This window comes from Coccinella septempunctata, chromosome 6 (assembly GCF_907165205.1).
Source record: "Coccinella septempunctata chromosome 6, icCocSept1.1, whole genome shotgun sequence".
Lineage (NCBI taxonomy): Eukaryota > Metazoa > Arthropoda > Insecta > Coleoptera > Coccinellidae > Coccinella > Coccinella septempunctata.
In genome coordinates, this window is record NC_058194.1 from 31889526 (window position 1) to 31915854 (window position 26329).

Consider the following 26329-nt stretch of genomic DNA (forward strand, 5'->3'; position numbering starts at 1 on the left):
CGGATTCATATCGGTCTTGGGAGCCGGATTTATATTGAGAGATTTACGGAAGACAGTGGGAAAGTTGCGCTTTGTCAGTTCTCCGAAGTTTTCTGGAGGCCCGGAGGTATTATACTATTTATACTCCATTTTGTTGCTGAAGAGCTGATTAAATGGGAATAACGATGTGTCGAAATTCGATGGTGGAGCTTGGAATGTTTTTAATGACTTCCTGGTGGAGTTTCATTTTCTCCATATCCCCTGGTTCTGACAAATCGGAGATTAGCGAAGATTCTTGTTGCAGAACTTCTTGACTGCTTCCTAGAGTCTTTGCTGGTGGTATATTGCCTTATTATATTCCGTATTCGAATTTTAGACAGACCTGGGCTCGAAAACTGATGTGGATATTTGAGAGGAGACTTACTTTCTGTACTTGGATCAAATTTTTGAGTATGAAGACCCGTATGTTTTTCTAGAAACTCATGAAGACGTCAACTGACACTACATTCCTACATCTTCTTTACCAAAGTGAAAAATCCGTTATGAATTTATGGATTAACTCTCTTTAAAAGCAATGATTATACCGAGCTCTATGAATAATTACTATAGAATAATAAATTATCCCTATATATGTACCTAGTAAAATAAATGATGGAGTTAATATAATTTCCCATCTACTTCAGCACACCTAACCACCTAACCTGCTTGTAATTTTCATGATGCATTGTTAACTAAACACCCTTAATGGCATGTTAATAATTACAGCTCATGAAAATATTTGTTTCGTATATTATGATGAAAATGTATACGTGAATTTGCGTGAGTTGAGGTTGTTTGCATTTCTGAACGGAAAGGTCTCTTTTTCACCACATGCGTTAAAAAAGCAAAAGCGATCAGGTATCATGTCGACTTTTAATTAGACCTACAAAGCAAATTCCAGTACTTTTCTTGTTGTATCCCATCGAAGAAAACAATTCTTAACTGTCGGACTGACTAATTAGCATATTGAAAAGGTGCAGAAGAAATTTGAAAAACAAGGCACACTCGTAGCAAAAGATGACTTCAGCTTTAAAAAAACGTTGCTCTCGAAAGAATTCATACATATATACTTGAAAAATCAAGAATTGACATTCGTACTAGGGTCTAGAGTCTAAATTGTGGAATATATTGGTTCGTATATAACCATTATAACCTTTTCCATCACCTACATAGAATCGATTCTACTAAAAACTTGTGATTTCCGAACTGAGCTTGCTGGTATTGTATTCACGTATTCCATAGGTACGTTTTCAATTATTCAGGCCTTTTGTATTTTTGATCGATAGTTGTTTGCGGCCGACGAACGTATCTGGAACCCGACGTGAATTCATATTTTTTTCCACATAACCTCGATATTGGATAGCATTTTAATAGTACGTAACATGCTCTTATGACCGGTTATTGAAATCATCCATTTCGAATTATGGGCTTTCGTTATCGATGTTGTTAGGCCTAGCTTTCGAGCACAGGATTTGTTTTTATTTATGGTTGTAGAAGAAGAATGGCATAGCTAGAGCTGTATAGCTTTTTCGCTAAGGGTTGACCGGATAGATTTGTTCGGACATACCGTACATGTATTCCGCAGAATATCAACCTTCATAGCCAACTCGACGACGTATTTTTTCGAACCATCCTTCGATGATGTAGTCAACTTCAGTGGATTAAGTTCTGTAGCGAATGGAGTCATTCAAAAACTCCGCATACAATTTAAAGCCATATAATCTCAACACGATACACTCAGATTGCGCAACAGATTGGTAGCGTGCTGAGTTTTCATGGTTTCTGTGCCACGTCAACCTTGAAACTTGCTCAAATAGGGGAAGTAAATGCCGCATTATGGAAGTTCCTAATGAACTTTTCGCTGATATCAAATTCTTCGAGAAAAACATCTGGTGCTGCAATTTGTAGGTGTAACAACCATGAAAAGGTGCAGGATAAGAACATATCAAGGACTCGCAAACTATTAATGAACTTAAGGCATGAATATTTCGATAATAAGGACCAAAATGTTCTTAGAATTTTCACAAAAGTGCCAGTAAAAGGTCTAAGAGCAATTGGAAATTCTGCCAAACTCATAACTCAATAAACATCCCTCAAGGTACCCCCATTTCAGTATCGATCCATCGCTCGGTGAAAATGAGCTGTTATCTTGGATGAAAACATCATTTTCGAACAATCGATACACCTTGCCAAACATAATAACGAAAGAAAAAGCCCCGATTCTCAATTAAGAGAGAGAATCAGGTCTGCACAGATTGAAATCTATGGCAGAATGGACAGAAAACATGCTTTGCCTGATCGTTTTAATTATCGGGTAGGCGCTCAACAATAGCCGTCGTTATAAAAGAAGAGGAGGCACAAAAGATTCGATTCAAGGAACACAGGACTTGATGTGAGGGTATAATGTCCGTCAATATAATGAATTTCTTGTTTTCTATCTAATTGATATCAGCCTCGGTTCTCTCCATTCGGGATGTGATTTAATTATGTTCTGTATTGTGCGAGAAAGAAGAGGTTTTAATTGTGACGAATGCAATACTTCGCTCATTACAAGATTCGAAGAAATAGATGTGTATGTTGTATACTCTTTTCTAGATCGCCAATCTGGGAAATACACTGCGCAAAAAAATTAACGCACATTCTGAAAATCCCAATTTTAATGAAAGTTAACTCTACATTGACTTTATAACTTATTTTTTATGTTTTCTCGGGAAGGTTTTGAATCAAGACAGGTTAAATGGAAGAAAAATTCAGGATTTCACCGAATCTTATGTGAAAGAAGAGAAATGAACAATATTCAAAATACTGAAGAGCTGATAAGTGTTTTAATACTTGGTATTTCCACCCCTTGCGTTAATCACAGCTCGGCAACGACGGTTCATACTCAAAATGAGTGATCTTAAAATGTTCTGATCTAATCCTTTCCAGATTTCTGCGAGTTGGATTCCTAAGTCATTAAGAGTAGCTGGATGATTTTCTGAACTTCTCAGCCTTCTATTGAGGTTGTCCCAAACCTGCTCAATCGGATTGAGATCTGGACTTCTTGCTGGTCATTCCATTCGAGAGACGTCAACCTCTTCAAGGTACTCCTAAACGATGCGCGCACGATGGGGTCTGGCGTTATCGTCCATAAAAATGAAATTTTCACCAATGTATGGGGCAAATGGCAATACATGCTGTTCAAGAATGTTCCTCATATACTTATCAGCATTCATAGCTCCATTATCAACGACCACTAGGTCTGTGCGAGCAGTCAAAGATATTCCACCCCATACCATAATCGATCCTCCCCCGAAACTAGTAGTATTCAGGAAATTGCACTGAGCATATCTTTCATGTGGCCGTCTGTATACAAGGGAACGTCGATCACAATGGTAGAGGCAGAATCTAGACTCATCTGTGAAGAGAACTCTTTCCCAATCGGCCTCTTCCCAATGGATATGCTCTCTCGCAAAATCCAAACGCGCCCTTCGATGGGCTGGGGTAAGAGCTGGGCCTCTTGCCGCGACTCGAGGCCTTATATCATATTCTCTGACGCGATTTCCTATTGTCTGAGTGCTGATTTGCACCTCATAAGTTTGCTCAAGCTGAATTTGAAGGAGGCGAACGGTTGCAAACCGTTGTCTCAACGAAGAAACTCTCAAGTAACGTTCTTGAATGGCAGTTGTTACCCGTGGTCTACCCTGTCCTGGTCTTCGGACATTCATACCTGTCTCCCTGAATGGCTGCAACATTTTGGACACACTTATATGGGATACTCCAAACCTTCCTGCAATTCTTGTGTATGTCCACCCTTCTTCTCGCAAAACTACCGCTTGGGCACATTCCTCTTGGGTCAAATTGCGTGTTTCGCGTTGCATAGCGATCGAGTGTAGAAAATCAAACGAAAGAAAAACTATTGATCACTAGAATTGATCGAGAAAAACTGATTTTAGAATGGAGCCAATTCATTCAAAATCTGATAATATCATCTTTTTTTATTCCTCCTGGGAGAAAACATCTGTATTGAAGAAAACCGTTGAAAGGGGATAACATATGCATGCATAATTCTGATAAAAATAATTATATCATTGAGAACACCTTCAGTTGTAGAATAAATTTGAGATTTCCATAATGTGCGTTAATTTTTTTGCGAAGTGTAAATATATCCGAAAATTTCGATAATTCTACACTTTTTGAAGAAGCATCGAAAATCATTTGGAGCAAGGAATAAATTGCAGAGATCTGAAGGACTTCAACTGAAAATGGATATTCAAACAACCCATATTCCTACTGCAGTTGTTTCAAAGTATATAATCAAGCAACAAAAATCCTTTTGAGCACTTAACACTTGAATAACGCTCCCGAAACTTTTGATTTTTTCCCAGAAATCTAACAGGATCCAGCTTCCTATGTTTCTCTTATTCGGAAAAACAAAATATTCCGAATCGCGCCCTCCACTGTAACCGTACCAATTAAACATTCATCGGAACGTTTCGATTCATGCCTAAATAATTCAGCGATTAATCAATTTCAATTAAAACGACCCAGTGGATCGTTGGAAAATTGGACGTTTGTTTTCATCGAAGGGATTTTTTGCAAATAGAAGTTTACTGCAGTTATCCATGGAAGCACGAGCTTCCCAGGCATGTTTATCTTTCCAGGATGGCACGGAGAGTATCGTTCGGAAGATTTAATTTTAGGTGAGTTATGGGAGGATTAGGTAATGGCTCTGGATGCGAATGCTCTTAGTTTAGTCGATGCATAATTCATCCATTTATCTATTCGGGAAATCTGCAGCAGTCTGGGTAGTTTGGGAAAATTTTCTTGAGTAATAAGAGTGTTCTCTTGCAGTCTAGGCAGTGGAGAATCTCTCACCCCCTTTTTTTCCCCGTGAGTGGAGTTTCTTCTGGTTCCCCGCATTTACAACTGGGGCTCTTAGCTGAATTCCTTCGGAAAATCATACTATTACAACGTCTGTGACCTCTGTTCTTATACGATTCAGAATACACCATATTTTCCTGGGAAGATCCACATCAGGTGCTCTATTCGAAGGATTATTAACTGATTCTAAAAAACATAGCTTGGGCTGCCGTTCGAAGAGTAGTTGCATCAGCATCCCATGAAGTACCAACTAGTTTATGCAGGATTTTATGACTTCAGACGCGAATTTTCCAAATGAGCTTTGAAATTCAGCGTGGAATCCAGCTCAACTTCTAGATTTTTTGGATTGGTTGTGTTCCAAAAAAGAATTACCGAAAACCACGCTCAATTTTCCATATTTTCGATGATTATTCAAATAGAAACACGAACCCTCGGTTTTATTTGGGTTAGGACGCAAACGCCAGATAGATTATTCTCTATACATATAAAATCAGAATGGGAGAATCAACTGATATGCAAATTCTATCAATCAATTCCGTTTTAGATCTGGCTCCCCAGCCATAAAATTCAAACCTGCGGCCAACCCCTGTCGTTGCACTAACCAGAAATAACATTCTCGATAACTCCCCTGCCCTACCCTTCAGCCGCGGCCTACTTTGATTACGTGAAAGTCAAATCCGCCATAAAAATACGCCTTGGCGGGCTTATCTGACTCCCATTGAAATGAGCAGTAAAATGGAAATGTAAAAAGAGCGCGAACATAACGCGTATTAAATAAATTAGTGCGGGGTCGGGATATTATGGAATTTCTGTCACAGCCGACCTAGAAATGGCTTCTACATATGGGAAATGGCAAAGGGCAAGCACAGGGTTTCTTTATATCACGGTGCGGCCTTTCACAATCTGCATTTATTGGGTCGACGGGCGAAAATGCAGACTCCGGCCTGCCCTACATTGGACTCCGCTGTTTATGGACCTCGGGGTATGTTGATAGGCTGGTGAGGCAACAAAATGTAGGACTGGAACGTTGGAATAATATTCCACAGTCCGGGATAACATCGTTCCTTGTCCTCGAGCAGCACTGCGATTTATTTTCAGCAATTTCCAACACCAAATGTTTCTCAACAGGATGTCTGGCTAAAATATATGAAGACCACTCGATAATTGCACTTCCTTTCTGACCAAGCCACAAGTTTCAATGAGATCAGACCACAAATCACAAGTTCCATGGATGTGAAAGAAGGCCAACAGGAATCCCTGACTTCAAGCCTCTCAACTAAACTGCTCCACAAGAGTTAGGGATATCGTATTCAATCGTTTTTAAAAGTATGTAATCTTCGAGAAAATCGCTGTAAAATCATTCAAAACTCAATTACCACTTGAATCGATCCAATAAAAATCAGTATGAGACATTTCGTCAATCTGGTTGCCTTTTTTCTGAAGTTTGGTTCTCTGCATATGCCTCATAAATGTTCTTATTTTGAAATGAAGTCAGTTTATCAACGGCTTCGATTTGAAACGAGTTTTCTGAAAATGCCAAGACCTAAATTAACAAACGCTGATGAGGCTAATAGGGCTATCGGAATGCTACAGGGTGGCCTAACTCAGGTTGTTGTAGCGGAAAGGCTCCAAGTCAGCCAAAGTGTGATATACGACTTTGGAATAGGTTCAGGGAGACAGGTTCCGTGTTGGAAAGACCAAGGCTTGGTGGGCGACGAAATAAAACACTGCTCAGTATCGTTTCATCGCCGTTTCGGCGAGAAGAAACCCTACATCTACATGTAGAATGCTGCGGAATACTCTTCAAAATGCAGATGGAGTCCAAGTTTCCATCGAAACCATCAGACGAAGTTTGAGTTATTTTAAGAATGGTGCAGGGGGTCCATTAGAATGAAAATCTTTCATGCCCGTTTTCACCAACGATATACCTACGTAAAATCCTCTCCAACTAACCCTATAGAAAGATACACCTACTGTTCCTCCGTTACTGATGTTGACAAGAAATAATTGATGATGAAATCATTGTTTGACGTTCACGAAGTTTAAAGATTCGCCGATCTTTGGTAGAGGAGTTTCCACTCAATCTCATGAATCCTTCGACTTGTCGTTCCTAAATGACAAAGAGATATTTTCCTTTCCTTATTTCCTAACTCTCTCAGTACGTATGATATGAACACCAATGCGCCCAAAATGTATCTTCATAAAATTTGCCGCATAAATTTCGACAGACATTTCCGCTTGTTATTCGAGCAGACCCTAGGAGGCGTAAAGTGGAGGAAAAAGTGAAGGAGGAGCAACATTCACATTCAGATGTGTACGTATTTGTACGTATAAATCACGAGAAGGCCAGGGTTCCGGGAAACAGAATCATTTTTCCGTGCCAGCAGCTGTCCCTGATGTTTTCCTAGGGTAGAGATGAATACATTCGTCCACGGAATCGGAACCATTCAAGTTATCATGGGGGAAAGTCCCATTTTTCATGCAGTTGCTAATTCCACTACTTTTCACAAACCATATTTAGCAATGATATGATACACTGAGCAAAAAAATTAACGCACATTCTGAAAATCTCAAGTTTAATGAAAGTTAACTCTACATTGACTTTATAACTAATTTTTATGTTCTCTCGGGAAGGTTTTGAACGAAACAAGACACATTAAATGGAAGAAAAATTCAGGATTTCACCGAATCTTATGTGAAAGAAGAGAAATGAACAATTTTCAAAAAACTGAAATGCTTATAAGTGATTTAATACTTGGTATTTCCACCTCTTGCGTTAATTACAGCTCGGCAACGACGGTTCATACTCAAAATGAGTGATCTTAAAATGTTCTGATCTAATCCTTCCCAGATTTCTCCGAGTGGGATTCCTAAGTCATTAAGAGTAGCTGTATGATTTTCTGAACTTCTCAGCCTTCTAGTGAGGTTGTCCCAAACCTGCTCAATCGGATTGAGATCTGGACATCTTGCTGGCCATTCCATTCGAGAGACTTCAACCTCTTCAAGGTACTCCTGAACGATGCGCGCACGATGGGGTCTGGCATTATCGTCCATAAAAATTAAATTTTCTCCAATGTATAGGGCAAATGGCACTACATGCTCTTCAAGAATGTTACTTATATACTTATCAGCATTCATAGCTCCATTATCAACGACCACTAGGTCTGTGCGAGCAGCCAAAGATATTCCACCCCATACCATAATCGATCCTCCCCCGAAACCAGTAGTATTCAGGAAATTGCACTGAGCATATCTTTCATGTGGACGTCTGTATACAAGGGAACGTCGATCACAATGGTAGAGGCAGAATCTAGACTCATCTGTGAAGAGAACTCTTTCCCATTCGGCCTCTTCCCAATGGATATGCACTCTCGCAAAATCCAAACGCGCCCTTCGATGGGCTGGGGTAAGAGCTGGGCCTCTTGCCGCGACACGAGGCCTTAAATCATATTCTCTGAGGCGATTTCTTATTGTCTGAGTGCTAATTTGCACCTCATGAGTTTGCTCAAGCTGAATTTGAAGGAGGCGAGCGGTTGCAAACCGTTGTCTCAACGAAGAAACTCTCAAGTAACGTTCTTGAATGGCAGTTGTTACCCGTGGTCTACCCTGTCCTGGTCTTCGGACATTCATACCTGTCTTCCTGAATCGCTGCAACATTCTGGACACACTTGTATGGAAAACTCCAAACCTTTCTGCAATTCTTGTGTATGTCCACCCTTCTTCTCGCAAAACTACCGCTTGGGCTCATTTCTCTTAGGTCAATTTGCGTGTTTCGCGTTGCATAGCGATCGAGTGTAGAAAATCAAACGAAAGAAAAACTATTGATCACTAGAATTGATCGAAAACAACTGATTTTAGTATGGAGCCAATACATTCAAAATCTGATAATATCCTCTTTTTTTATTCCTGCTGGAAAAAAACATCTGTATTGAAGAAAACCGTTGAAAATGGATAACATAGGCATGCATAATTCTGATAAAAATAATTATCATTGAGAACACCTTCAGTTATAGAATAAATTTGAGATTTCCATAATGTGCGTTAATATTTTTGCGCAGTGTATTTTGAAGGCAGATTCAAGGCGATATTCATGTCCATGTTGGCGAAAAACATTTGAACTCTGGATCTAGTTGGCGAGCTGTAAATGGGAGATGCAGGAGCAGATTCAATGGCGACACAACAGACCCTGAGGTCGAAGTGAAGTGTGGCAATCTACAATCTCCAACCTCCCAGGACTAACCCTACGGCGACCTCTGCGCCGATAAGAAACCCCATTTTTCGGATCAGTCCGTATCGTTCCCATTTCCAACCACGCCCGGCTCCTCCTGGGGTCCCATGGATCAGAATTAACGTCCATTCCGGCCCGGAATACCTCGCTCATTACGGAAATGAAAAACTCGTAAAGGATCGCGATTGCTCATGTCGGGTGGTATAATTAAAAAGACTCCGATGTCCGCCCCGCTCGGACGAATTTTCCGCGAGTGAAACGAATGCCTACATTAGGGGGACGTACACATTTTCATACACATTTACGAGACTTATTTCCTTCGAATGGATCAGGGGCGTCGGTGCGACATTAAATCGTTGTTTACGGTTGTGATTTCGGGGGTGTTTGGACTGCAATAATGAAATTTCTACGGAGACCCGAAAGAACCCTCTCGATTAGTTTATTTCCCAAGATCCCCATGCTAAAATACTTTGCCGGCCTGCATATGTTACAGTGTGATTCTTCAAAGTTGGCGACAGTACTATAGCCTACAGAAAACAGACCTTATTACAAATTTTTCCACAGGAAATTGATTCGAAACGTTTTTAAGTCCGTATTTTCTACTATTTGGCGCAATCTGTCACTTACAATTGCGTTTCTTTCTAAATGATAGGATTAGAACAAGAACAGGTCAGGTAGATGGCTGTAGTGATGAATATCTTGTAGAGTATCTCTCGAAGATTATGGCTAGTCGTCTGATTCCACTCTTAGAAGCTTTTACCTGAATCCCAGTGCGGCTTTCGACCAAACCGAGGTACGTCTGATCTAATTTTCACACTGCGACTGCTGCAAGAGGAGGCCCGTGAACAACAATCAAGGATCTATACAGCCTACATCGATTTAAGTAAGGCCTTCGACTCGGTGAATCGGAGAGCGCTATGGAAAATCATGGGACGCCTTGGAGTATCAGAAAAATTCTTAGCAGTGTGTAAAAGCCTTCATACCAACAACACCGCTAGAATACAGCACAATGGCTCTACAACCGACCATTTATTAACCAACTCTGGAATAAAACGAGGCTGCGTATTAGCGCCTTTACTGTTCAATATTTTCGCCATAGCTGTGTCGATGATTGCTGACATGAGTATGCCTGTAAGAGGTGTTGGAATAAAATTCAGATTTGATGGAGGCCTATTTAACCTGAAGCGCCTCAGAGCGAAAACCCGTTCAAAGTTTATCACGGAACTTCAAAATGCAGACGACTGCGCACTCATCGCTAGCAACTAAGAGGATCTACAGATAATATACATATACATATACACGAAGCTTTAGGCCTTAGACTCAATATCGACAAAACCAAAATCCTGGTAAGTCCGCCAGAAAGCTTTCAAACACACATCAGTCAGGAGAATGAAACTGTAGAACAGGTCGAGCAGTTCAAATACTTGGGAAGCTTCATAAATACTAGGGCTAACCTAGACACGGAAATACACAACCGTATCGATTCGGCATCAGGGGCATTCTGGAAGCTGAAGGTCAGAGGGTTTCAAAATCACGACCTCAATCTGAAGACCAAGACAGCTGTTTACATAGCAGTCGTACTCCCAACGCTTCTTTACGGAAGCGAAAGCTGGACGCCCTACAGGCGACATATTAAACAGCTTGAACAAACGCAACAACGTCATCTAAGACAGATAATGCACATCAGATTCTTCCACAAAGTTTCAAAGGAAGAAGTCATGCAACGCGCGAGTTGTACAACAATTTAGACTCAAGTAACGAGGGCCCGACTCAGATGGAGCGGCCACATTCTGAGGATGCAAGGCACAATACTGTCCAAAATAGCTCTGTATGGTGAATTCACAGAGGGAGACCGGAAACCAGGAGGCCAGGAGGAAACCAGGAGCGGTTTAAGGATACACTACATCAATCCCTGAAATCAGTTAATGTCAATCATAACTGGGAACAACTACCGTTAGACAGGTCACAGTGGAGGTCTATGGTTCTAATGGAGACTCGAGAAGAATACAGCGGCGGCCATATCTGGTTGGTGATTATCCATGCCCGGAGTGTGGAAGGATCTGTAGGTCACGGTTGGGCCTCTTCAGTCACAATCGCAATTAGCCCTAAGAAATTATAAGTATCTTTTTTTTATGTCTTTTTGTAGACTTATTCCCGGTAACGGGATACAGCAACGAATAAATGAATATTCTGAGGAAAAACCCAAATTAATTCATTATTCTCAACTATTTTGGAAGTTTTGAGAACCAGAATCTGTGTAAAATTCGCAGCATCTCCTATTAACCCAAAAAAAATTTTCTTTATCAATATAAAGTTGAAATTAGTTAATAATGGCTGAAAAAACCTACTTCCTAATCCCAATTCTTCCCCTATTTTCTCTGCCCAAATTCCGTATTTATAACGCAAGGTGCACATGCACATTCACCCGTCAATCTATGAATATTCAACGTGAAATATCCCAGATTCGATTACATGCTCGACTGGACCAGTCGCTTTGATCTGGAGAATCCTCGGGAAATAGTTCCCCCAAGATTCCGTACAAAAGCTCAAACAGCGGCGTCAGCACAGCATAATGACCCTCCTTCATAGCGTCGGGACGGTAAACCGTCCCAGAATGGCGAACCGTTCTTTTCATCTGCATCCAATCGAAGTTAGTTTTAGGAGGACCATTGTGAGGCCGAGAATGAGTGCTACTCGAGTTGGAAAAATTTTTTCATGGTCCCTTTGTACACGTAAACGGTGGGGGCGAATCCTTCCGTAAGAAAAACTTTGAGTTTTCACACTTTTCTTATACCTGAACACCTTCGTATTTGCTTCTGAGTTCTGTGGTGATATGACTAGGCTTTTTGATGTGAACTCTTTCGTAAACCTTCCTATGATATTTTATTTCAAATTGAATGATGACACCAGGGTCGTAACATTCTTGTTTGGTGCTTCTAGAGAGACACTAGGTCTCTCTAATTGTGGTTCATCTACATAATTCGTATACAACTTCATCGAAGTTAATGAAACATGGTTATTCTTTGAGAAGGGAGATGATGCACAAATTAAAAGCACTTCACAACAATTCTTCGGCTGAATATTTTCCAATGCTTCACTACATTAGGTTCAGCGGAATGAGGAATAGCCCTCCTAATGAAGAGCTTTCCCTAATAATTCAGTAATCATTCCGTGACTGTAGGTTTAATGATCACCATAAATATTCGTTATTGAATTTCGTTCTCATTTTCTATATAATCATGCTAGTTATTCTATTTCCATGCCCTCCATCGCTTTCTGTTCTCATCAAGCTAACGAGTTTTTCCTAATCGGGTTTCGGGAAAATGGCTTGGTGCATCAAGTTTTGACGGAAATTTTATGAATATAATCTGACCTGCGCATGCGATATAATGATGATTAACAGAGATAAAATTCATGGCGGACGACAGCCCTAAAGGAAAAAGGGGCTTTGAAGCGCGATGAAAGATTAGAGCTCCAAATAGAATACGAATTTTTTGCGATGCAGGAAATCCTTTGCTTTCATTATCCATATAAAAACGTATATATCATCAATTTCATTATCGCCCACAAACCCTTATAACTCCTAGATTGTGTTGGAATTTCTTGCCGAATTATAAACTGAAATAATTTAGGGACCGCTGTTAGAGAAATTCAAGATGGGAATCGTACGCTTCACCTCTGCTTCATCTTATTACAATCATCAGGCCCGGAGCATTTTTCATTACATCTCCATACGAGGAACGGCAGTTTGCTCTCATCATTCCCTATTTGCAGATACGCGAATTGCATGAAAGACATACCATCCATCTGGAGAGGCTACATTTTCCCATTACTCCTGATGAAAATTTTTGAGTACTCTAAACCGTTCTGAATTCTCGACCTTAAAATATATCATTTTCATTTTGGTATAACAGACGTACGTCTGCGTGAAGTAATTTGAAGAGGAATACGACAGGTTCGAGTGAGCATAGTGAAATAACTTTGATACATAAAATGCCTTCAGAAGAGTTGAATCAAATGATGGACACCAGAACTGTTTTTTCGTGTAAAGTAGTAGAAAATTGATTTAATTCTTGTTCCCCACAATAAATGAAGGTTTGTCATTCATAATGATGAATAATATCAATCAATAGGCATTGGTGCAACCGTTTGGTGTTGACGAAGTCTTATCTGAGCCTACCTTTTTGGGAATTTTTCAAAGGTCGACTTTCGAGTAGTGAATCTTCCAGGAAAATTATTGTAGGTCTAAATCTGATACATATTCTGAAAGAGCAACTCTTCTAGTAAGAACTCTGAGATTTTCATCCATTTCGGCACAACCGTTTGTTCTTGAGGAAGTTTTAACCGAACCTAATTTTTTGGAATTTTCCGACTGTCATCTTTAGAGTGATTTATCTTCCAGACAAATTATCGTAAATCTGAATGTGATACATATTCTGAAAGAGCAACTCTTCTAGTAGAAAATCTGAGAATATCATCTATTTCGGAGCAACCGTTCGTTCTTCAGGAAGTTTTAACTGAACCCAATTTTTTGGAATTTTTCGACTGTCATTTTCAGAGTGATTTATCTTCCAGGAAAATTATCGTAAATCTGAATGTGATACATATTCTGAGAGAGCCACTCTTCTAGTAATAAATCTGAGAATATCATCTATTTCGGCGCAACCGTTCGTTCTTCAGGAAGTTTTAACTGAACCCAATTTTTTGGAATTTTTCGACTGTCATCTTTAGAGTGATTTATCTTCCAGGAAAATTATCGTAAATCTGAATGTGATACATATTCTGAAAGAGCAACTCTTCTAGTAATAAATCTGAGAATATCATTCATTTCAGCGCAACCGTTCGTTCTTCAGGAAGTTTTAACTGAACCCAATTTTTTGGAATTTTTCGACTGTCATCATTAGAGTGATTTATCTTCTAGGAAAAGTATCGTAATTTTGAATGTGATACATATTCTGAAAGAGCAACTATTCTCAAAACTGAAAAAAAACATTCACCTTCGAAAAAATCATCGAATTTCCATCGGGGGATGGCAGTGCAGCGTGAAAGCGATAAGTTTCAGTGGAAATCGATACACAGTTTTGTCACAGGCCGAGGTTCCACCTCGTAAATGTCGTCCTGCAACAATTCCGGCTATAAAAATGGATTTTCTATCAGAGTGTGCTTTATGTCCCACACGGAAAATAAATTACATCCAATATGCCACTCTCGACGGCAAATGAGGCAAGTGTGTGCCGATAAAAGCATTGGATTATATATCCTTATTGGTACTCAGGTAAGGCGATATCATCGATTTATTGAGTAGGTTCGACTGCAAGGGGAGATGATGTTGTCGCCTGTATTATGATCTTGTTTCCGAAAATATTGTATATCCTTTTCCTAGAAACAATTCTTGATTCATTACTGAAAAGTTTAGGAAAAACGTGCATGGACATAAAATCTCACCAAACTACTTTCTCATTTCTGAATCTCCTTTGCCTTCTGTCTTCAAATTGAGAACGAAGTGAAAATTACCATTCCTACATACTTTCATATGATTCGATTTCATAGATGTCAAACCACAACGGGGAGTATACACATATTATCCCGCAATATCGAACAGCGGATGCCTCGTCTATATGTGCCCATGATACCGACTCTGTTTTACACGATACTAATAAACTAATAAATGCTCCGCAGTGCATGTCTAGCAACAATTCAACCAATGTATAATAGAGATAGGAGAGGAAATCCCGAAGGGATTGTGGCACAATCTATGCAATAAAGGTTGGTTATTAGATTTCGTTATTAAATTATCCGTTTTCAATATTGGCTTAATTACAATTGGTAACCTTTCGACCTTTGCGTTGATTAAGCCACGCGAATTGCCTGTTTCGACATGAGAAGCTCAGTTCGATTTACGCTTTTTCCGATTTGCTGAACATCCGTAGTGCGAACCGCGATGAAAATTTCAGGGAACATCCTGATTATTTGGGCTGTTTCCATTATCTGTGTGGTTTGTTGTTACTGACGTTTCAGGGTGTTGGTCCTGCTATAAGGACCGCTGTTTGCCAAACTTTGACTGTTCCTAGAACATCTGAACAGCTTAAAGGAATCGATTAAATTCACGATGGAAAATAACCAACTATCGTCCACAATCTAGTCTACAATCAGTCTGGAGGAAACCAACAAACAAGGGCCAATATCTCTACTACGAATCTAACTATAACCTCAGCACCAGATGCTTATACGAGGATATATTGAGAAATTCTTAGCCTATTATAATAGAACCAAACAAAATTTCAATGTCTAAATATTAATTACTCAACATATTCTCTTCTTAATTGGATGCATTTATAACAACGAACCTGCATCGTCTCTAGACCTTTCAAAAAACATGTTTCTTTTTGCTCTGCAAACCAGACCTCTACAGCTTTTATTACCTACTCGTTGAAAGAAAATTTACGACCTTTTAACTTTTTTTTTTCAGTTGAGGAAGAGATGAGAGTCGGATGGAGCCAAATCTGGTGAATAAGGGGGTTGTTCTAGTAATTCAAACCCTAAATCACGAATATTTTGCATGACAATATGAGATTTGTGTGCAGGGTCGTTGTCCTGCGAAAACAAAACACTTTTGGATAGCTTTTCGCGTTTTTTCTCTTTAATTTTTTCCTGTGGTGTGGTCAGAAATGTCGAATAGTAATCTCCGTTTATTGTTCTACCCTTATCAAAAAATCAATCATGATTACTCCATGGCAATCCCAAAAAACTGAAGCAAGAACTTTTCCAGCAGATTTTTGGACACGAAACTTCTTAGGCTTGGAGAACCAGAGTGTCGCCATTCCATCGATTGTTGCTTTGTTTCTGAATTGTAGAATTGTACCCAAGCCTCATCCATAGTAACAATTCGGTTTAAGAAGTCGACATCGTTTCAAATCGAGCACAGATCGAAGGCGATGCTTCTATCCTTGAACGCTTTTGGTCAACATTCAAACATTTGGGGATCCATTTTGCAGGAGTTTTTCTCATGTCCAAATTGACGTGAACTATAACTATAACGTGTTCTTATGAAATATTCAGTGCTTCAGATATCCGTTTTTGCCCAATTCGAGTGCCTGATAAAACCATGTCATGAACTACATCGATATTTTCGGGGACTGACACAGAAACTGGCCTTCCCGATCGGTCATCATCTTCAATGGAAAATTTACCTCTTTTGAAGCTTGTAGTCCAATTTTGCACTGTCGCATACGAAGGACATTGATCATGGCCTCAAGGAAAGAACTGTTCAATAGTGCAGGCTGAACTGTATGCTGTTATTGCCTGCACACTGGGGAAAATCCACAGATGATACTGTGGAAGATATATCTTCATAAGTTGAGCCTGTTGGAGACACTGTTGACTCCTCTATTCTGCCTTCAGTTAAGTAAACGTTATTGTTTTGATACCTTACCTAACTCATTATGGTTGCTGCCTCATCTTGAGTAGTTGTTATCGGATACAATAATTTGAGACGTTTCTCTTTCGGCTGGAAGGCACTAGTTCCCGTCTGCGTGAGAGCAAACAGAGCAGGCGTTCACTTCACCGCTCACATTACAACAATTCTCTCAAGAGAACCGCATATATCCAGGACGGGGGTTAAATATGAATTTATGCGCCCTGAAGGACGTCTTCATACCGTCTCGGCGGTGGTGGATTCTTGCATATTTTACGACCGTATTTCCACCTTCATCAGATATTTGGAGTGCGCCGAGCGTATGGAGAATCTCGCGAGAATTATGGGCCAATATTCGGACCATCGACGTGGAAAAAAGTAGAATATTTGTCCTGCAGTGCTGCGGAGGAATATTTCCAGCTTAATAATTCCCAGGCTCATCGACAGACGCGAGAATATTCGATGAAAGTCCCGGAATTCCGGTGAAATGGGGAAGTTTCGCTCGATTTTTACGCGAATTATGGATTCCGAGAAAAATAGAATTGAAAACAGGAAGATTTGCGAGAGGCTGAAATGAAAAAAAATTCATCTTCTATCGTTTAAAATCGACTACGAATAATATGATGAAATCTTACCATAAATCTGGTTTACAAATGTAGCGAACAAAGTAAAAAATAACTTTTTCGGCAAATTGATACTAAAAAGAGAATGTCCTCTAGCAACCTCAGAAGTGATTGTGCAATTGATCTGCTGATGGTTTCGTGTCTACTGAAGATTGTTTTAAGGGATTACAACGCACTGCCACCTTAAAAGTTTTTTTGTGCCCTACACCAGAGTTGTTCTCCCAGCTACCTCCTAACAAATTTATTGTCCAGAGCATTTCTTGCGTTTGCTAGCAATAGATGAGTGGCATTTTGTAGACTGATGTTTCGCAGTTTCTGCATCACAGAATTGGCACTGTGTCACTCCCATATCATCTTGACTGTCAAGATTAATCCCTTTGACCATTTATTTTGGTTAAGCCCTATTGCTAAACCCACTCTCAACTGCACTAAAGCCGTCTGAAGACGCCTATGGACTGTTGTTACTCCACCCTCTACGACTCAGTGAATGTTTCTCGCGTAAATTCAGATCATCGAATGACGCCACCACATTTTGGGCTTATTCGCCACTATCTGTACCGAAGAATCACGTCTCCAGTCGCTCAACGTATCGTATTCCATGCAAACATCCCATTTTTCCCTATCCAAACGAAATAGGATCTTTATGCAAATTCGTTGGATAAGCATGGCCGTCTCAACCGACGCACCACCAGGCAGGATTTATGTATATTTAAGGTATACATCGAATGTTTACTTTTCGATGCTTTCCTGCACGGGGGTTCTGTGGCGGGATTATGGTGCCTATAGGCACAACGTCAGCTTCCTTTCGACTTTGGCTAGCTCGGAAACGTGAAACTTCGTTGGAGATTATTATGATGCTGATAAATCGAGAGGTACTGTCTGACTGGCGAATTTTTCAACAAATTTCATACGAAATTGGGCAGTTTCAGTGTTAGTTTGGGAGCCCATGATGCTAAATCGGGATATACTTCTCGAGAGACTGAAAGAACTTATGACGCAGGAAATCGTCACTTGAACTTACTTGATCTTGTCAGATTTAATGAGATGGTTAATCTCAGTGTTGTAGACGTGTTGACTCATTAATATGATTTTTTAATTTTTAAATATCTCCTTTTCTATAACTCTAATCGTTTTTGTATTCATTATAAAAGTTGTAGATAATGAAATTCCTTACAACTTTTGTCTGAAGCAATTTCACATACTCTCAACCATTTCCGAGCTAGAGGGTGAAGAATGCAGAATCCCAGTCAAATGTACATTAATCGACATATATCTCAAACACTTTTGGACGTAAAAACAATTGTAGAAATTGTAGAATTGGTAGAAAATTGTTCCCTCTACAACTTTTGTGATGAATGCGAAAACGATTTGAAGCCCAGAAGAGGAGATAATTCGAAAGAACTTATTTTTGTGACCTTCAGTGAACTAATGCTGGAAAACCATCCTTCATACATGGGGTAGTTATTATTCATTTGGAAAAATGGATGAATTCTGACACTCCCCTCCTAGTATCGGAGAATCGTGATTTAATTTCAACGCATATCGCGCGATCCAGTACAAATGTCATAATTCAGATGGGAACAAAAGGCACGATCTGTTCAATCCGGTATTTCAGCACGCGCAACCCCGCTATGATTTTCTCCCCGGGGTAAAGGCGAGCTCCCCGACTGAAAATTCATTATATCGTTATCCTTCGAACATACGTTTATCTGTACCCGCCCAGTACACGTAGATCAGGACGAAAATCCGCCCGACGCCATGCAGGTGAACTCGGGCACAATACGTGCCGAACAGCTATCGTGGGCTCGTTCATCATGGCGGTATATTAGATTTGGGATCACTTCCTGCTTTTGACAAGTTAACGCCCGTGAATAAATTATTGTTCGGGGAAAAACGGTCTTCGTACATCGAGCCTTCATTTTGGATAACCTCATCTGGGCTTAGTTGGAGTTTGTAGACCAAGGTGTGTGGGAATCATCAGGTGATGAATTCTTTCGTTTATCAAAAGGGTTTTATTCTGGCGCCCGCACTGTCCGAACTCTATGGAGTAGGCATGCCCCACTTCACCATCCTGAGAGGCGTCCCACCTAAACAGTCCACTATCATGCCATTGTCCTTGTTTCCGGACCTTAAGAGCTGTCTTCATAAGCACCTCCGTAACGGAGAGGTTATATCATCTTAGAATTCTCCATCTCTCGAAGGTAATTTCTTCGAGGGTAGTCTCACACGTCCTCGTAATCCATTTCTGTAGTGCGGGATGGAATTCGAGCTGTCACTGTCACACGAATTCATTAATCATTTCGGAAATACGAAACGTATTCGAATAACGAACAGTCGAATTCGATATTTCGAAATTGTTACATCGTTCGTACGAATTAGCTGATAAATTTTGATGGAACGTTGGACGATCAGCGGGAAGATTGATTATTTATCGATCGAATCTTGCCTGACGTATGACGTACGGTATAATAACGATTGGGATGATGGTTTTCAGAAACGTCAGGAGTTATACCAACTAATATTGTGAAGGTACACAACATCTTGGTTTCTATAAATATCTAGGAAAGTTACAGGTAATGAGAAAAACAGGAATCAGAGAGACCTCTCTAAGCAGAAAATCCCATCTGCGAATCTTTCCACTGACGAGGTGGTAAAGAGAACCATCATCGAGGGGCATTCGACTACTACGCTCAGTAGAAAGTAAGTTTCGGAAAGAGACCTAACCCCTAAATACTCAAGACTAATATCATTAAATGGTATATACATGGTTCGAAAACCTGGCGCCCAGATGCTTACGATCACTAGAACGCTGTCAAAGTGTCTTTAAGTCAGAAATATCAGGTCAGGTCTCGTTAGTTTTCTTTGGGTAGCCGTTTTTCTTGAGGGTTTCTGTGATGTTGCTGAATTCCTAATTACAATCTTCTATCACCTGTCGTTCGAGGATGTATTGATATCTAGTTAGCCTAGACCAGTTCCATGTATACAAAAAATATTGCGTTGCCATAGCAACGAACAATAACTCATTAAAAGTGTCAGTGTGGAGTTTGAAGTCAAAAAAGTAAACCAAAATTACGCAATGAATCAAAAGAAAGAAGATGTCCACCGAAATTGTGAAAATAGAAAAAAGTAAAAGTACCTGTATTTAAAAGGGTTAAGAGATAAGCGGATTTACAAAGATATGTTTAATACCCTTGGTGATCAATGTCCTTCGTAAGCGACCGTGAAAAATTGGACTGCAAGCTTCAAAAGAGGTAAATTTTCCATTGAAGATGATGACCGATCGGGAAGGTCAGTTTCTGTGTCTGTCCCCGACAATATCGATGCAGTTCATTACATGATTTTATCAGAGCGTCGAATTGGGCTAAAACGGATATCTGAAGCACTGAATATTTCATTCGAACGCGTTCATCATATAGTTCACGTCAATTTGGACATGAGAAAAATTGCTGCAAAATGGATCCCTCAATGTTTGAATGTTGACCAAAAGCGTGCAAGCGTAGAAGCATCGCGTTGGATCTGTGCTCGATTTGAAAACGATTTAGACTTCTTAAACCGACTTGTTACTATGGATGAGACTTGGGTACATTTCTATTATCCAGTAACAAAGCAACAATCGATGGAATGGCGACACTCTGGTTCTCCAAGACCTTATAACTTTCGTGTCCAAAAATCTGCTGGAAGAGTTCTTGGTTCAGTTTTTTGGGATAGCCATGGAGTAATCATGATTGATTTTTTGGATAAGGGCAGAAAATTAACCGGAGATTACTATTCCACATTACTGACCACTCTACGGGAAAAAAATTAAAGACAGAAGTCTCGGAAAGCTATCCAAAGGTGTTTTGTTTTTGCAGGACAACGCCCCTGCACACAAATCTCATGTTGCCATGCAAAAAATTCGTGTTTTGGGTTTGAATTACTAGAACACCCCCCTTATTCACCAGATTTGGCTCCATCCGACTATCATCTCCTTCCTCAACTAAAATAAAGTTTAAAGTGGTCGTTTATTTTCTTTTAACGAGGAGGTTATAAAAGCTGTGGAGGTCTGGTTTGCAGAGCAAGAAGAAACATTTCTTTTGAAAGGTCTAGAGACGTTGCAGGTTCGCTGTAATAAATGTATCCAATTAAGAGGAGAATATGTTGAGTAATAAAATATTTTGACATTGAAATTTTGTTTGGTTCTATAGTAAGCTAAGAATTTTTCAATATATCCTCGTATGTATAAGGATTGAGTGTGCTGAGCTCCAGATTTGTTTTTTTTCGAAAGCTTTCAAGGCTTCCTTCGTTCCTTCCATTTGCTGTCAGACAAGCCATGAACAATTTTTTTATCGAATTGGCTCATTAAATTCATGCAGAATTAACCGGCTTCTCTCTGAACCAGAGCAATCCCAGCGGTTTGGTAGCGAGGCCGGCAAACCGAGCGCGCAAATTGAACGTCACAAGCCCCTACCAAAATTAATAAGCCGAACGTAAGGTACTTCCACATAATCTTGGATTAGACTCCTGCCCTACCAACTCCACCTCGGAGACGACGGTGGCGTTCTAATTATTTTGAATATTCATAAACGTGGATAACAACACTTCCTCATTTAACTTCCTCCGGAATATAATGTCCCCGATGTTGTTTTCCATTGTTTCTTGATACAGAAACTCCGCGATTCAATTTGGGAGACGGAAGCTGGGGAATATAAATTTTCAATTTACCAGGAAACTGCTTAATTGTGGGTTGTGGTTAGAACGAGCACGCCGGCAAAAATCTGCGAAGACCTACACGTGCAGAGGAGAAAACGAGGTCAAGTGGTACAATGGAGCAAACCTTAATTTTCTGGATTTTCCGAGGTTTCTGTCGAGAATTGCCCAGTTAAATCTTTCTAGTGAAGCTATCTTCTTCTATAATTCAACATGTAGGATTGTATAATAAAATTGAACAGTTTTCTAGAAAATCTTCAAAAGCCAAGGGCTATTCTTCCATCAGAACCAACAAGTTTCAACCTGCTAGTAGCTCGATAGCAGAGCTCTCCAGCAATTTCTCAACCCAAACAAAGATCGCTTCCATCCCGAATCAGCGACCATAAAACATGTACAACATTCCCGGCCATTTATCATCCCTTTACTAAGGGCTCGAATTATTCGTCATCCCGCATAGCATGCTTCTTCAATAAGACGTACATCATGTTCTATTTATTGCTCCGCTAACTTATTGATGAATTGTCTTTGTAACCTGGGTGAATTGATTGGACTGGCAAGGATGGAAACTTTCGAACGTTGGCCGTGTTTGAATAAACAATGGACTGTCTGATGAATCGGGACAGCAAATCGATAAAGTGTGTCTTTTATGCTGGGACGGCGTTCTTCAACAGGATGGAGAGGAGTTCTCAACCTCCCGAAAGGAAGAAAACCTTATAGAACTTATTTCAACTCTCTCCATGGCCAGTATTCATGATTAGTTGTTTGAAAATGTGTATATAATGGTCGATTCCAAAGGGTACTTTTGATAATGAGGAGCTATACTTCATTCAACTTTATTTTAGCAGTCGGTTGGCCATGGAAATTTGACACATTTCACTCTGTATAGTACGAAAATGTGGGGTTATGAAGCTTGTCAAAACATTTTTGGGTTTTAAATCAATGCTGTGTTGCCCGTTCTACGTAAAAGTTTCTGTTATTACGTATTTTATCACAATGTCGAATCTCTTCGGAAAATATGTGACGAACATAATTGAAGTTTATACAAACTGATTGAAGGCATACCAAATCCAGTTATTTGCATGGAAAATACAAGATATCAGTATAATATCATAATATGCACTAGCTTGAGGAGAGTTAATGTTCGTTTTCTTCTTTGGCTTACATCATTTGTAGATTTCAAAAATATTAACCCGAAGATGAAATGCATATGATGCAGTGGTTGGCAATGGGTATCTCCCGAAGGAATTAACAGATAATTACAAGAATGTTAAATTTTTCAATAAAAATCATCTTGCATCAATATAAGTAAAAGGAGTTGAAGGAAGTTTCAAGATGCAACTTCACCGTTGAACAAAAATTTCACATGAATAAACAGTAACAGGGCAACTTGCGCGTATTTGTGGCTATTCATCTTAATACATTGATGTAATTATAATAATTAGGTATTTATTAGTACCTTAAGACATTTACATTGTATAGGACAAGTCAAATGAAAAACAGAAAAATCCATTTTAGGGAACTCATTCTCCGATGACATTTATCGAAAATCCTGTAGTTAACTTTTCGCATTAATTCACTCAAACATAAAATTCTGAAATGCCACCACTTTTTTGGGTCTCCCAATAGAAGGAAATTCTTTGTCATACTCTTCATTCACAATCTTTCTGATTGTGGAAATATTCAGCTGAAATATAAGTCGTTTAGATTCAGATGAAACATTATATAAATTCTCTTACATTGAATATGTTCGCTACCGTCTGACGTATTGTGGATTTTAGAATATCAGGGTATAACTATTTGAATGAGCGGACCTGAATTCTACATAGCACTTCCTGAAACCCTGTCTCTTTTTTCAATCACTTTCGGCATTTTCGAATTTTCGTAATAAAAATTGATATTAATTGTGGCAACGGCGTTATGACATTAACGACATTTCATGAGTGCCAACCTAACTTCGTTCTAGTTACAAAAACTTGAGAAAATTATTTCATGGCCAACCGACTGCTAAAATAAATTTGAATGAAGTATAGTAAGTGGAGAGAGGATTTAAACTCCTATATTCGAATTGTGACAATGATTTAACAAAAAAAAATTACGCTCTACGATCATTTTTCTGGGATATACGCGAGAGGACAATTGACCCACTGTCAACTGAAGGGTCACCCCCTTCCTGAAGAGAACCATGCGCCAGTTTCACACTCATCTCAGCGTTTGATGTCTTGTATCTTGCATCTATTACCAATTCACCTTTTTTTTTCGTTTCAGAACTGGGCACAATGGTTTGGAGCGGCGGTATCAGTCTTTGAGTTGTTAATCTTCGGCGTGAACGTGGTAGGTTCTTCTGAAGGTAATGTACTGCACATCGGCGGCATATTTCCGATCGCTGGCGAAGGAGGATGGCAGGGAGGCCAGGCCTGCATGCCAGCCGCCAACCTGGCGCTCGAAGACGTCAATGCGAAGAAGGACCTGTTACCCGGCTACACCCTCAAGCTGCACAGCAACGACAGCGAGGTGAGTTTTTATCATTTCCGGCATTAAACACCTTTTCTTCAGGAGTACCCCTTCTAATTCAGTGAATTCAATTTCGAATCAACTCAATTCTAATATAGATCAGTGATTTTTCTTGCCTGAATATGTCAGTTGGCAATATTGTTTGATTGTCATCCCTATAAACCTAAAAGTTGACAGGTGGACATAGATTTACGTTACTGACAACCAATAAATTCGTGTTAAAATGCTGTATTCTCGCACATCTTTCTGGAATGGATCGGTTATGACACAGAAATGAAGAAAAACGCATTCAGCATACGCAATACTTCAATATACGTGCAAAAACGACACATGTGTCCCCCAAACCATAAAATATTGTTCTGTCACGAACAATTTCAGCCTCAGTGTTGCCAATACATCAAAACCAAACTCCCCCGACTCAACCGTCACGTAACGCATGACGACTGAGTCGAAATTGACAGCAGGATTCCCGATAATACCCCGTCAAACGGCAAAAAATCGCAGATTTGTACGACGCGTCCGTAAACGCCAAGACGTACGCTTCGCGTCCACTTCATCCGATTCGAAAAACGCCGTCGGCGTCGGGGATCCTTACAATGCGCGTCTCGCTCACGTCCCAAGGCACAAATCTCGGATATAATGGAATTTGGCCCTTCGCCTTCATTTGTCATCATCTCTGGCATCGGTCCGCCATCCAGCGGGATATTCGTCATGGCGACGTTGCTCGTACATCTGATACGTGAAGTTTACTTTTTCCGGGAACAAAGCCGACTGCGATTGATGACGGTAAAAAGACACCCTTAGCAAGACGAGCCTTCGCATTCGGTGATAGGGATGTCCGAAAACCACGACACTACTTTCAAACATAGAACGTCATCTGTCAAAATTCCATAACCTAGATCTCGATTAATTCAATCTAGTCAGTTGGCTTCCCTGACTGAACCATTGTCACGGTTTATCTTCGTCATAGAGCCTCAGATAGAGATGTATACCGTGAACTGATGGCTGCGTTCCGCAACGTGCCGGAACTAAACGAGCTATCGATAGCTAATGAAGGTTTCGTGTTCGGCGGACAAGCCTGATTGAGCCGACAATTTGAACACCTTAACCTAGAAAGATAACAACGTGACGAGTCGTTTCGTTCCGATCGATATTATGTGTGGAAATAGGTCTGTGTTACGTGAAACCGCCCCAAATGGGCGAATTCCGTCGGCGTTAGATGTGCATCGGAGATACGGTCCACTCTGATTGTTGGACGTTCTAGGAATTCGCCTATTGGGGATGCTATTCAAATTAGCGGTGAGGTGTGAGTTACGGGCACGCAGGGCTGGATTCCACCTCTTTGTGGGTGGAAAATGGCGATAATTCCATTTCATTGACAGTTGTGATGTGTCAATTCAATCCACGAAGAGAACAAGTGGTTCTTTTGAACGTTGAGATAACAAACAAACTGTCCATCATATTATGGATGGATGTCACTAATTGGTAGCAAAGGGTTTGCGACGATGATATTATTCTTGGCGTGATTGACGAAAGAACAGTATTTTATCTGCTCGCAAGGTGTCGCCAGCAATTGGGACAAAAAACGCCTAACAAAGCCGAGTCAGGCAACCCTAACATTCACGATCTTAGAGTAACCTTCACAAATGGTATTTTCGCTTGGCTGTGCTGTAGAACACAGGCATAATTCTCATCATTTTATGATTCTATAAGACTCGAAGATTGAGAAGAAAAATGAAATCTAGTCCAAATAGCAAAAATCTGATCAAAGCAATTAATACCTACCCTGGCTGAGCACTGAGCTACTCATTCGGTATCATCTCTTGGACCACCACCGATTTTGCAGCCCTACAGAAAAGGATAAGAACAACGCTGACGAAACATCATAAACATCACCCTAAAGGCTCAATGGATCGAAGAGAGCTGCCATGACAGTATGTCAGAGGAAATGGATGAACTCGGAGAATATTTCCTGAACAAGACTGT

At 40.1% G+C, this 26329-nt stretch overlaps 1 protein-coding gene across 2 annotated transcripts in view; it reads left to right on the top strand.

Annotated features, from left to right (window-relative positions):
* Positions 1-26329, top strand: part of LOC123314895 (gamma-aminobutyric acid type B receptor subunit 1) — a 118415-nt gene that overhangs the window by 23197 nt on the left and 68889 nt on the right. For both annotated transcript variants that reach the window (XM_044900298.1, XM_044900299.1), the window contains exon 2: positions 24098-24343. In XM_044900298.1, coding sequence (XP_044756233.1) covers positions 24098-24343 — 246 coding nt within the window. The remainder of the gene's footprint in view (positions 1-24097; positions 24344-26329) is intronic.